This window comes from Coloeus monedula (genome assembly GCF_965178545.1).
Source record: "Coloeus monedula genome assembly, chromosome: 2".
Lineage (NCBI taxonomy): Eukaryota > Metazoa > Chordata > Aves > Passeriformes > Corvidae > Coloeus > Coloeus monedula.
In genome coordinates, this window is record NC_138782.1 from 39,294,082 (window position 1) to 39,308,840 (window position 14,759).

At 41.7% G+C, this 14,759-nt stretch overlaps 1 protein-coding gene across 1 annotated transcript in view; it reads right to left on the reverse strand.

Moving 5' to 3' along the window:
* Window positions 1–13,011, reverse strand: part of RMDN2 (regulator of microtubule dynamics 2) — a 47,260-nt gene extending 34,249 nt beyond the window's left edge. Inside the window, exons 1-4 of the mRNA XM_082302635.1 lie at window positions 12,927–13,011; window positions 11,985–12,439; window positions 4,054–4,249; window positions 2,990–3,092 (exon numbers count right to left, since the gene is read on the reverse strand). Coding sequence (XP_082158761.1) covers window positions 2,990–3,092; window positions 4,054–4,249; window positions 11,985–12,427 — 742 coding nt within the window. The 5' untranslated portion in view covers window positions 12,428–12,439; window positions 12,927–13,011. The remainder of the gene's footprint in view (window positions 1–2,989; window positions 3,093–4,053; window positions 4,250–11,984; window positions 12,440–12,926) is intronic.
* Between the last annotated feature and the right edge of the window lie 1,748 nt (window positions 13,012–14,759).

Consider the following 14,759-nt stretch of genomic DNA (forward strand, 5'->3'; position numbering starts at 1 on the left):
CACAGGACCACCCCAAAGAGTCACACCATGTGCCTGAGAGCACTATCCAAAAGCTTCTTGAGCTCTGTCAGGATGGTGCTGTGACCACTGCCCTGGGGAGCCTGTTCCAGCACCCAACCACCCTCTGGGTGAAGAATCTTTTCCTGATATCTGACCTAAACTTATCCTGACACAAATTCAGGTAATTTCCTCAGGTCCTGTCACTGGTCACCACAGAGGAAAGATCAATGTCTGCCTCTCCTCTTCCCCTCATTGTAACTGCAATGAGGTCTACCCTCACTCTCCTCTTCTCCAGACTGAACAGACCAAGTGCCCTCAGCCATTCCTCATACAGCTTCCCCTCAAGGCCCTTCACCATCCTCATTGCCCTCCTTTGGACACTCTAATAGCTACATATCCTCATACTGTGTCACCCAACACTGCCCCAGCACTCGAGGTGAGGCTGCCCCAGTGCAGAGCAGAGTGGGACAATCCCTCCCTTGCCTGGCTGGCAATGCTGTGCCTGATGCCCCCCAGGACAGGGTTGGCCCTCCTGGCTGCCAGGGCACTGCTGGCTCATATTCAACTTGTCAGTGACCAGGATCCACAGCAGTGCTTCCCAGCATCTCATTCCCCAGTCTGTCCATACATCCAGGGTTGTCCCATCCCAAGTGCAGAATCCAGCACTTTCCCTTGTTGAACTTCCTATGGTTGGTGATTGCCCAGCCCTCTGATTTGTTGAGGTCTCTCTGTAGGCCCTCCCTGCATTTAAGGGAGTCAACAGCTCCTCCCAGTTTTGTATCACCTGTGAACTTGCTCTGTATCCCTTCCAGTCCTGTGTCCAAGTAATTTATGAAGATGCTGAAGAGCACAGGGCCTAAGATGGAGCCCTCTGGAACCCCACTAGGGACAGGTCCCCAGTCTGATGTCACCCCATTCACTGTAACCCTTTGTGCCTCACCTGTGAGCCAGTTGCTCACCCATCCCATGATGTTTTTATCCAGCTGTGTGCTGGACATTTTGTCCAGAAGGATCCTGTGAGAGACAGTATCAAAAGCTTTCTTGAAATCCAAAAAGATTACATCAACTGGCTTCCCTTGATCAGCTAGGTGGGCTACTGTGTCACAAAAGGAAATCAGGTTTGCTAAGCAGGACTTTCCTCTCACGAAGCCACACCGGTTGTGACCAATGACTGCGTTGTCCTCCAGGTGTTTTTCAATACCTCCCAGAATAATCTTCTCTATAACTTTACCAGGCACTGAAGTGAGACTGGCAGACCCTGTAGGTGCCAGGGTCCTCCTTCTTGCCCTTTCTGAAAATCAGGACAATGTTTGCCAGCTTCCAGTCAGCTGGACCTCTCCAGATTCCCAAGACTGCTCAGAAATCATCAGGAGAGGTTTTGAGATGACACAAACTAGTTCTTTGAGGATTGTTGGATGAATCCCATCAGGCCCCATAGATTTGTAGGGATCCAGCTGGAGCAGCAGATCCTGCACAATTTCCAGGTCAACTGGGAATTGATCATTCTTGCAGTCATCATCCTCCAGCTCAGGGCACTGAGAACCCCTTGGTCCATCATCCATGCTGAAGACAGAGGCAAAGAATGCATTAAACATCTCTGCCTTGTCCATGTCCCTGTCTGTGAGGTGACCACCCTCATTCTGTAATGGGCTGATGTTATTTTTACACTGCCTATTTTCATTAATACATTTGAATAAACTCTTTTTATTGTTCCCCACAGTCCTGGCCGGCTTCAAGTCCAGTCATTGGTAAAAGCAAAGGATCCAACAACAGAATTTACTGTTTTTCTTTATTTTGTGTCATAATCCTTACTGCACTGTAGGATTTCTATACAAAGAAACTGAGTTGCTACTAAAGCAAAGACAGTATCAATTAAGTAGCTAAGACAGTGCAAGTCTTCAGGAGTATTTAGATGACAAAAGAATAGGAACAAGGAAGGACCTTGAACAAGCTGAGCTTGTCTGTGGAATATGTTACAACAGCATGAAGGCATGACACTGCCTTTAAGGATGACAAAGGAGACAGCCAAAACTGCTCTGTCAGTGACATTGTCACTGCCAACAGAACAAAAAGTCAATGAGAGGTGTCACAAAAGACAAAAGAACCCAAACTTGGATTACACTTACAAAACCTGATTTGCTGCAGCAAAAAACGGAGAGGCAATGGAGAGACAAAAGAAAGAGAGAAGTACTCCCAGATAAAGGCAAAAAGGATTATTTTAAGAACAATGCCTTGACTGAAGGAGAGTAACACAGGGTAGAGAAGATGTAGGTTTTAATGTAATAAAACAAAGGCCCAAAATAAAAAGAGAAACAAACTGTATTTCTAGCCAATATCCATCCAGACAGTGAAAGAAAGGGCAATACTTTTAAAAGCAACAACAAAAAAAGTGCTATGAAGAAGAAAATCAAAATCTTGCGGAGATTAAGTTGTCAAACAGGACACATGGGGAGAGATGTCTGGAAGCAACATCAGTTGTCACAGATGACTTCTGTTTCTGGTTAACAGCTCCTCCAGATTCACAAGTTTCATCCCCACCATCGCCACAAAAGAGGCTGCTGATATGCAGGAGTGCTCCTTACCACAGGAAAGCAGAAAACTAAACCTTGACCCAGCCTCAACATTTATTTATTCCTTTTGCTCTCCCAAAGATGCAATTAAGAAACTGTGCTGACAGCATCTGGGTTTTTTCACATTCTGTATCCGTTTCTCAACAAAATTGAGGATTTTAAGGCAATCTGCAGAGACAACAGCCTCCAATTATGACCTATAATACTTCTCTGCCACTGATTTTGGATCTCTCAGTGAGGAAAGAATGAACTGCAGTTGTAAACTGTGGTGGCTTACTGCACAAAACGTTATCATTACAGTACAAATGCTCCCATTTATTGGATTGCAAATTCCTTATATTGGAAAAGTTAACCAAAGTTCAAAGCATGTTTCACTACATTCAGACAGCATTCTACATAAACATTTTTCCTCTGCTTACCATCAGTTACATATTTCCTCTTCTCCTCAGCATCAGTAGTCATCTCAAACAGATCTCCATAAGCACGTGCAAGTCTCCAAAGAAAGTCCACACAGTTTTCATACTGAAAGTAGAGGACAGCTACATAATTAAACTGATCAGAATGTGATTTGAACAGTTTACTTTCATAATGCTTAAAATTAATAACTTGATTAAAGCAAGTAATCAGAACATGGTGTAATTTTTTGTTAATCTTCCATCCTTCTACATACTACCTTTAGTTTATGTGAGAACCAATTGACCAATTTTCCATGAACAAAAGCGAATACAGCTTTCAGAAACACCCTAGACTGTCTAAAGAGGTTTTATTTTATAAATCAGTTTAAACTTCTTTAATATAAACATTTACAGGGTAATCCAGTAAAGCACAACAAATCCCTGAACAAAGTGATGTGTATTTCCTTTAGGGAGGTCATAAGCACCACACTCACCCACAATTAATATCTCATCTACCTTTCTTGGTATTCCAATATTCAGATGAAAATACAGTCAGAACTAATGATTGCCAAAGCAGAATAAAATGTTACACTGAACTGAACGCTGCACATCAAACCACCTTTAAATTCTACCTGGAATTACATTTAGGCCGGTAAAGGAAAAATTCACAAGAAGGACATTAGAAAGGTATGAGCAGACTACATGCTCATAGTTTGAGAACAGTAGGTCTGGTTACTACTTAATTCTACAGGATTTTCTCACACAGACTATTCCAAAACCAGCAAAAGTAAGTATCATTTACAAAGAAAAAAGCCCACGATTTTTCTTTGTTGTATGCAAGAACTCCTATGTCAAACAAAGCCTCAAAGTTATTGAATTAGAATGGGATATAAAACAGTAGACCTCCTATGTCCACACATCATGAATATTAACACCACTTTGAAATACTGCTTTTTCACTGTATTATAAATATATGCTTGAAATTTCATCCTCCATTTCTATGTGCATTTTAAAGCTTGCATTAAGTTCTCAAAAGCAGTGCAAAGCGTAAATTAATAGCAACATAATATTAAGTTTATCCATAATACCTTGTCATCTTTCTCAAGCAGCAGTCTGAAGCCCTCCTTTTTATCATCCTCTGAACCCTTGTGCAAATTGTCCACCTGCTGTAAAAAATTAAATAAGTCTTCATCTTCTTCTGATTTCACCACGGCATCAGGTGATTTCATACATCTCTTTTCTTCCTCGGAGTCTCCTTCAGAATCAGTATGAGCAGTAAGGTAACTAAAATCACAGAAAATAATAACCAATTTTTTCTTTAAAAAAAAGGGCATTGTTAAATTCAAAAGCAAAAAATTCAGAGCACAATTTATCCCAGTTGTCCAACTTTAAAGGATTTTTTATTAATGATATCAAGCTTATTGTTATTATTACAAAACCTTTATCTTCAAAGGGACAGCACAGTCATATTCCAAACATAACAGGCAAGTAATTATACTGTCCTGATGCCTAATACTCCATTAAAAAATGCAGATACATATTAGAAACACATGTAGCCTTGTGTTTCAAATGCAGAACACTTGAAATCATTCATGTGTTTTAAGACATGTTCTGTAACCTTGAATAGGCCTCTTCAACTCTTTACCTCAATTTCCCTATTTTTTGAAATAGGAATGAGCTTACTAACCAAAATATAAGTGCTATGACAATCATTTATACAATATTTTGTTAAACACTTTAAAGATCTAAATATAAGACAATAAAAATAACACCATTGTTATAAATTCCTTATTTTTTTCAAGCATTCTGAAGTTCAGAATATCCGAAACTGGAAAATAGCTTATATTAATTCATGATGCTTAGTGTAAAAATACTCAGCACAAGGCAGTCAAGGGCAAAGAAATATTTGCAAAAGCATAAATATCAAGCAGAGATAAGCAGGTGGCCTTACTGTCCAAAGTGCTGAGAATACATTAGGGTACTCCAATTTCAAAGAGGAGAAGCTGATAGCATTTTTTTTTAAAAGTAGCCTTTTGCTTATGTACTAAAAATGGACAGAGAAGCCTCATCTTCTGCATTTCCACTTTTGAAAATACTGGTGTTGTGGGGAGAAATAATAATGTAAAGCTATCAGCTGCCAGGTTCTGAGATTTTCTAAATGGTTACCATGAGTACAAAAAGCATGAAATGTACTATACACATTAAGTAACTGAATAACCGAAGTAGGCCATGGCAGTCAGAACATATAAAATCTCTTGCTTTTTTCAGAAATATAACCACAACAGAATGCTAGCAGTCAAAATGAAGGTTATTAATCATGGCTTTTAAATATTCTGTTTTGAATGTGTTGCTTTCAGAACAGATCAGTGTATCAGAGCAGATACACTTACAGCCTATAAATGAACAAATACAACTGCTTGTGAAGCTACAGAAGTGCTAAATGTGGCAAGACAGTTTTGCTGCAAAAACCAGTGATATAGGAAAAAGAAGTCAAAAAATACATTTGGATAAAACAATACACAGACCAAGTGTACATGTTCAAACTGAAAAATATCATGGAGCAGAACAGAGATGGGAAACTTCATTTGTTTCTACAGATTTGTTTTACATAATCTTGATGACGCTGAAGTTGACACACCCTAAGCTGTATTCTGCAGAGACTATATTCAACCACTGAACACTTATTTTAATTTTTTGAAGCCTGTTTAAAGACACAGTACATTGTTCTTCCATAGTTATTTTGAAGTGGGCACAGGGGAATTATATCATGGCTGCATTTGTAAAAGCCCCGACTTAATCAAATGTACAGGGGAGTTCCTGGGGAGTGGGACAGTCTTTTAAGCTTCAACACAGAACTATGATATGAAGTTGGTTTGGAAAGTATCTTTCCTCATGTGGTTTAGATGCTCCATTCCCCCTAATTAAAAGATAAATGCATTGAGGATCTGCATAATTTCCAGCCTAAAATAAGGGCACTACATAATATAAAACAGCAACAACTAAGCAGTAAAGACAACTTCCTTAGTTACAGGAATTTGGGCACTATATCAAATGCTACCTAATCAGGTAGATATGAAAGAAAGGAATCAGTGTTTGGAAGTCAATGTTGATGCTGTATTCTTTACTTTTGCTGTATAAACATCTGCTAAAATTTCTATGATCCTTACTGTTACAGTGTTAGATAACGGAGAGAAGTGATTACTAGAAAATGCTATTCTCCCTGCAAAAATATAATGGCTGGTTGACAAATACAAGGTTGGGTTGACAGCCAAGTCCATTGGGCTGGTAGTCCAAATAAGCCCAGTAGGGATTTCCAGCAGCATTATAGCAAATGTCATGACCAGATATCAAACTGAGGCCAAACATCAAATTCACATGTGTCATGGTTTGACACTGGCTAAAACACCAGGTACCCACGAAAATTGTTCACTCACTCTCCTCTGCTATAGCTAACCAGAGGAGGGAGAAAAAAATGAAGGGCTCGTGAGTTAAGGATTGGGAGAAAACATTCTAAGGGCAAAATAGGCTCAAATTTAAAGGTATAAAGTAAATTTATTATTAACAGAGTCAGAGGAGGATAATGAGAAGTAAAATAAGCCTTTAAAACACCTTTTTCCCCCCCAGCCCCTCCTTCCCACTGACAGCACAGGGAGACACAGGGTGTGGGGGGTTTCGGTCAGTTTGTCAAGCAAGATCTCTTGCAGTTTGTTCAGGCAGAGGAGCCTTTCTCCTGCTATGCTGTGAGTCTCTCCCACGGGCAAAACAGTTTGCCCAGAACTGCTGTGACGTGGGTCTCTTGTCCATGAAGTACAGTCTTTTAAGGATAGGCTGGTCTAGTTTGAAAGCAAGGGCTTTCTCTCTCTATCTTTAGAAGCAGGGGCCCTCTCTCCTTGGGTCTCTCACTGGATTACAGCTTTTTCTGGCCTCCACTCGCTCCGGCATGGGCACCTTTCCTATGGGCTGCAAGTGGATTTTTGTACTCCCTGTGGATTTCATTTACAGGGGGACAGTTCGTTTCTCCATAGTCCTCATCACGGCTTCCAGAGGAATCTTGACTCTGACATTTGGAGCATCTCCTCCCCCTCTTTCTTGTCACTGACCTTGGTGCCACCATGCTGTCTTTCTCCACATGTTCTGACTTCTTCCTCTTTCTCTGACTAGAAAAAAAATGGCTGCTCAGAGGTATCATTATCAACAAATTTCACTAATTCAAAGATTCTTGCAGCATCTCGCAGCACCGAGAGGTTGAGCTCGTCTAGGTTCCACTCTGGGGAATCGTTCGCCATGTTTCTGCTGCTGGCCACATGGCCCCCACTGCCACTGCGCGGGCGGTGCCAGCTGTGGCAGCCCTGGCGCTATTTAATGCCTCTCTTCAAATGGGGTGCCAAAAAGGAGAAGCCGCTGCCACCGCCCCTGCCCTTCTGCCCGCGGTGCAGCTGGCTAAGGGCAGCCAAGCAGGCAAAGTTCACTGCAGGCACGCCAAAATGGCAGTGGCAGTGCATCACCACACGCAGTGCCAGGATGCCCCAGTGGCAGCAGCTCTCTACCCCTGGAAAAAACTGCCCGCGCACTGCTTTGATTTCCTTCTTAAATAATGTCATCACAAAGGTGTTACCAACCTCTCTAACTGGGCTAACAGCATGTCCTTCTTCAGAGCCATCAGAGATTGGCTCTGCCAGACATGGAGGAAGCTTCCAGCAGCTTCTCACAGAAGCCACCTCTGTGGCCTTCCCCTGCTACCAAAAACTAGGCTGTGCACAAATCAGCACAACATGACATCAGGTAAGTCATATATTTATTGGGAGACTCATAGAAGAAGTGTGAAGTAGGTCACTATTTAACAGATCATGTGAACACATAAGGAGCTAATTACGAAAAAGCAGAGAGGGCAGGTCATTTCTTACCCATTCCCTCTCATCTCCACTGTCCTGGCAAATTCTCTCCTACCTCCTTTATTTATCTGCTTTGTGAATCTTCAAAGAATTTAAATGTGGAACAGACCCTCTTACAGATTGATTAGAATGTCACAAATTGCAATTTACTTGTTGAGTGATATCAGCCTTAACAAAGCAGCTAATAGTCTTAGATATCCATGCATTCTAAAGCACTAAAAATCACTACTGACACAAACAGAAGTGGAGATTCTTCTTAACACTTTAAAAACTCCAAAACTTTAAGGACTGATGACACTACTCCAAAATGGAAATAAACAGTAAACAAGAAAGAGTCATTATGGTTTGTTTTACAAATATTCCATACAACAGAAATCTGCAATTTTACCCAGTATTTTCCTGCAAGAGGTTTTATCAGATGATAAACAGAAAAGTGAGTATTTATGTGTGATAAACACATTGTTCAATATTTGAGAAAATGGAAGAACTTTTAAAAAATGTCTAGAGTCAGTGCCAACTTGTTTTCACCTTTATTACCACTACATTTTAAATAAAAGAGAAAAACAGTGATAAGAACACGAGTAGCAACGATCAACCAACAGGAGTCAGTTGTATCAAAATGGACTGTTCAAAGTTCAAAGAACAAATGGAAACTGTGCTGGAGACTCACCCCACTGTGGCTAAGCAGTTCAGTAAATCCCAGCACCTAGTACTGGATTAAAACAAACCCTGAGCTACATGGTATAAAACACCTCTGTGGTATAAACACACTCGGGTGGTTCAAAAACTTGTGTTGTGGTGTCTGTAAATTCGCAGACACTGGGCCTAACCAGGTATCATCTGTTCACAACACTTCAGCTTTTAGACAGATCAAATATCATCTGTCATCTTCCTGCCGACTTAGAAAAAACCACAGGCTGACACAAACACCCTCTCATCTGCTCTGGCTAATTCCACACAAAGGTGATTATATGTCACAGATGGACCTGAATCAAATTTGCACTGTATGATCCACCAAAGTGCATATCCATCAGCAATGATAAGCGGTCTTCAAGGAAAAGTTTGGAACAAAGGAGTCTTAGGCCAACTGAAGGTTGCATTTAAAAGAAATGAACAGAAAAATAAATTTAAAAATGCTACGTGAAATGATACTCAGAAGCAGGCAAGGGAAATGGTTTTTTCCTGTTGACTATTTAAACTATTTCAAGGAAAAATTATAAATAGAACATCTGTCGGAAAAGAATTCACTGTGGTGAATCTTTCTGGTGCCTGATACCAAATGCAATTTGAAGAGCTTAGATGATGGGCCTGCTGAAGACAGGTGCCAAACATGGCACTAATGTCCAGGGTTCATCACTGCCATATCATGGAGGAAACAGCTTGAAAATCACAAAGAGAAGAATTCGGTGATATGCTCCATTCCAGGTGATCATCTAGACACAATTTATTCGTAATGTATTTGTAAATGAATGAGTGCTTGTTATACATTCTCAAATGTTAAACATTGAAATTTTCACTAGTACATTATAGGAACTGAAACAAACTAAAAAAAAAAAAAATAGAATACAGAAAAGCACAGACTAGAAACCACAGACTCTTTAGCATGTAATGTCTCATCCATTCAGTGCACCTTCTGCTCAGACTATCTGTCATTATGTAAAAATATAGTTCATTTACTAAAACACATGTGATATTTCTCCACTTCCAGAAATACATGATTTTTGGAAGGCAAAATAGAAAGCTTCTCTTCCCAAGGTACTGAATACCAACAGTAACATTGAGAATATGACCAGAGCAGATTAAAGCAGTGAGAGCTATATCAGAGACTGTCAGCTTCCAATATTTAATGGAAAAAAATTGGTAATATTAAAAGCTTTTCTGGAAGAAGTTTACAAACCTGAAATCAATGTAGTCATCCAGCACAAACCCATAAAACTCTTCAGATTAGTTAATCTGTCAATTCCCAGCACCTACCCATTCGTCAATTAAAACCAGAAGTGCTTAACTCAAGCAAAATCCTATCTTCTGGATCATGAAATTACTGCTGAGGCAGTGAAACACATTGCATGTACTTTAGATGGGAGTACAGAAAGGTGAAAAAATGTTTTATCTGTAACAAAGAGCAATTTTTTTTTTCTCTAGTGCACAAAAAAGCACCTGAATGCACCATTGTGTTTGGAATTCACCCCAGAAGAGTATAAAACAATGCACATGGTGTAATGCCTACAGTATATGAAGTGGTGATGTACAGAAACCAGAAAAACCCAAGTGTTGCTACTGACTCTCCTGGCCATGCACCACAGTCATTAAAGTTACAGAAGACCTTGGAAAAAGCTACATACATTGCAACTGTACACACATTAGGATTAACAACCTATTTGTAAGAGGAAGAAAAAAATACAATTTACTTAAATGAAATTAAATTATGTCAAATTTAGAGAAGATGCAAAACAAGCACGTCAAGCACAAGGTGTTAATAGGAAAAAAGCCCACCTCTTTTCAAAAGGGATTGAAAAATAGCATTGGGAAAGAACATAGCCAAATGACTAATGCTAACTATAACCTTGAATTATCTTCCTTGCTTCTGACTGCACACAAATTCTTGTCAGAGAAGGCCTCTCTTAAGGACACATTCAATGCTCTTGCACACTATAATCACTTGTATAGATCATCGCATCAGCTTCTTCGTCATACAGAAGAACCTGAACACACAAGTGTCCTTGGCTTGTTCTCAAAGAGCAACACATCACTCCTGATCAGAAAACAGGATTTTCTCAAAAGCTATGTGTGTAATAACCCCTGTGTTGCATTTGTGGACCTGGTAATTCATAAACTGGCCCCTTTGCCTTATCTGCATCTCTGAATATTTTATTTGTAACATGAAGGCCTCTGCAAACCAACCAATGGATAAAATAATCTGAGAAAGTAAGAGAACCAAGATGTTTCCACACCAGATGAAGGAGGAATGTCTTTGAATACTTATGCCAATCCTGAATACTTAAAATAAAGAACTGGTTCATAATAGAACTGGCAGGTCTTAAAATATGGTATCAAAATATAAGACTTGTGAAGCATGTGGGCTGGGATGTAACACAAAAAGAAATTCTGTTCACAGGAACTGAAAATGAATGTGGAGAAACTCTTAAAAATAGAATTCTATTAATATGCAGCCCGTTAACTGTCCTCAGAATATTACAGTTAATTAAAGTATTTTTAAAGAGAAAAGGTGACATAAGATAGGCAATTTACAGACATAATGCTGCCTACGCAGATGTGTAAGACACGCTGAGAAGTGGCTCAAAAAACTCAGTTGCTATAAACACAGTCTTAGTAAATTGCATTTAAGTATCTAATCTGATTACACCAAAACAAAGTTGTAATTACAGGAGAGTAATGTCAAGACAAAAATATAGTGCCTCACCTGGACTCCTGGTACACATCATCCCCGAGCGTGTTCCTCAACTCGTGAGTATAAAAGATCCCATTAACTACAATGGGACTACAAGATGTGGTCAAAACTAGGAACTTTCTACCTTATTGAGTCAGTACCCTAAATTCCTCATGATTACTTTTTGAGCGACCAGAAAGTGTATACAACAGCACATACACATAAACATTGCCACTTGTACAGGGGTTCCACTCAGATGTAGCTTCCATAGTATGCAATGCCTCCAGGCAGAACACTGTAGTAACTCACCTGTGAGGCTCATAGAAAACAATTATCATGAAAAGTACATGAGCATTTGTACAGTTTGAACAAACTCTGTCAAAGACACAAGGCTACCTTCTTACTAGAAGCACTTTTAAAATTATACCTTTATTCTGAACTTTGCCTCTCATTGCAAAGCTATGTAGCAATACTGCATCAGTGTTACCAAACACATTTTTAAAAAAATCTGTATTATGCTTGGCATTAAGCCAACTTCAGCCATAGTGCAGATTCAGAGATGGTCACTAAGAGTCTTCTCTGATCTAAAAACTGCTAATCTGAACGTTTGCATTTTTTTTCCAGAAGTATAACATCTATATAAAACTTTTAAAGGGCTCCTGTTTACAGTTTCTTATAGGTAATGATGCAACTTGCACTGTGTGTGTACAGTAGAATATACAAATTATTATTAACTCACCCTCCTTCACTTTCTGCCTCTTCAGAGCTGGTAGTTTCTCTTGCACCAGAAGCTGTTTCTGCTTTTCTCCGCCTTGTTGCTCTGTGTGATGGGCTAACTCTCTGAACATCACCTTTCCCTTGAAGCTCATTTCGAACAAGCCCTTCAAGCTTTGGAATAGCTTCTTTCAGAAATTCCACCTCTCTCTTCAGTTCGTCCACGCTTAGTAGCAGGCCATTCAATTTTTCTAGTATCTGCAGTTGCCTTCCATGTAAAACCATTACTGCTCCTTGCTCATTATGAGCCTCATTTTGCAAGCCCACAGAATTAATATCCTGGAACGCATGCATACGCAGAGCTGCACCAGGCTTTCGGATCTTGCGGTACCAAATCAGCACCAGGCTTAATCCAGCAGTCCCTGCCATTACGCCCAGTATTAGTCCTTTATTTTCAAAGGGAGACATTTCTGCACGGTCCTGGAATTGCGAGACAACAATAAGAGTTTAAGATATTTCGCCCTGCTCTACCCAAGCGACTTGCTCTGCTCTGAAATCACAAAAGCGTAAGGCTGGAAGATCTGCTGACACAAAGTTACACTACAACTCTCGCAGGTTCTGCAATACAAGGCAGCAAAAACAAGACAAAAGTGGGTTTGGGGGTGTGAGGGGCGCCGGCACGTGGGCAGGACTGAAGCCTTCGCTCTCAACCATCCCGGCATCCTGCGATTTGCTTGTTTTAATGTGAGAAACTCATATAATCGGATTTTGCGCCACTGCAGAAAGGCGGAAACCCAGCTGTCAGGCCGGAGCGCCGCCCGGAGGGGCGTCTCGCCGGTCCCCCAGCCCCACCGCGCCAAGGGGCTGCCGGAGCCCCGCGCTCACCTCCCGCCCGCCCCGCGGCCGCCCCAGCCCCGACCGTCCCGGCAGCGCCAGCCCCGAGCCCGGCGCCGCCCCCGGTACGTACGTACGGCCGGGCCGGGCCGGGCCGGGCCGAGCCAGGAACAGCGGCGCGTCCGGCCCAGGAGCCCGCAGCTCTCCCGCCGCGGCTCAGGGGGCGGCGGCGGGGCCGCCCCGGGGCGGCGATACCCGGATCGAGGGGGCCGGGCCTCGGCCGCACCGCCGGCCCGGCCGCCCGGGTGACGCGCGCTGCCCGGTGGAGGAGGCATTCCCGCAGCGCTGGGAGTCCCGGCGGGCCGTGCTGCTGCGGGACGCCGGCTGCACTTGCCACAGACATGGCTCGAAATACGCCGTTCTAGAGGAAGTGTACCTGTTCATGTGTCTGTCCTCAGTCTGGTGGCCTCTCGATTTCACCTTTTGCTACTTCTAGGCCACAGAGAAACGGTGTTTCCACTGCACTAGGGGAGACCTGAAGCTGCAAAATCACGGAGAAACCCCGCCCAGTTGCCAGGAAGACGGGCAGTCCCGGCACAAAAGCTTCATTCCAATTTTAGCCACCTAAGGGCCCAAAGCTGATTTCGCCGAAGTCCATTATAAATTGCGCAGTCATGGAGGAGCTTACCACAGAATCATGGAATGGTTTGGGTTGGAAGGGGACTCTAAGGATCATCTAGTTCCAGCCCCCCTGCCGTGGGCAGGGACAGCTTCCACTAGACCAGGTTGCTCAAAGCACCATCCAACCTGGCCTTGAACACTTCCAGGGAAGGGGCATCCACATTCCCTGGGTGCCCTGTTCCAGTGCCTCACCACTCTCACAGTAAAGAATGTTTTACTATTATCTAATCTAAACCTATTCTCTTTCAGTTTGAACCCATTTCCCCTTGTCCTGTCACTCCATGCTCTTGTAAATGGTATTGCCCCACCTTTCTGTAAGTTCCCTTCAGGTACTGGAAGGCCACCATTAGGTGACAACAAAGCCTTCTCTTTTCCAGGCTGAACAATCATGTTCTGACAGCATTTTTCATAAGAGAGGTTCTCCATCCCTCTGATCAACTTGGTGTTCCTTGTCTGGACTTGTTCAAACAAATCAATGTCCTGTGTTGGGGACCCCAGATCTGGATGCAGCTCTGCCGGTGGAGTCTCACCAGAGCAGAGCAGAGCAGCAGAACTGAGATTTAACAGGGTGTGGGAGGTATTGCTCCTGTGCCCCATCTGAGATCACTTTTACTAGTAACTCTCACAAGACCCTTCTTTGCCCTTTATGACAAACAGATCTGGCTCCTGTTTCTGGCTTGAATGGAAGAATCACCACAGACAACCTGCTCTGACCATTTGTCTTCCTGAAGCTTTGTGGAGGGCCTGTGCACAACATCCTGCCAGAATTTACAAGCATAAAACTCATGTTTTTCTGTGTGAGGGCTTAAGGAAACCATCATGGAAACCACTGTGTCTGTGCAATGAAAGAAACACTTCAACAGCTGGAATTGTCCTCAGCCATATCAATCAGAAACAAAGGAACATAATTCTTAAAAAACATACTAACTGCCTTTAAAAAGTAAACAAAGTACTGTTCAAAACAAAAAACTACCTAAAACAGGTACCAAGAACTCAAGAATTTTCAGTCTTAGTGCAAATTAACAATCATAAATCAGTCTAATGTCTATTTATTTTCAAACAAAGATTTAGTTTAAAACAACTACAGCTCTAAACTAATTCTTAATTAAGAACCTGAGGATGAAACTAGCCTTATGAGACCAAACTACAACCCGAGACAAAGGTAGAAATTAGAATGAAAAAATGAATACTGTTTCAATACTTTACAGGTTTCCCAGTTACAACACAACAACAACAACAAAACATATAATCTGTTCTTATGTTTGTAATTTGAGATTTTTAAACC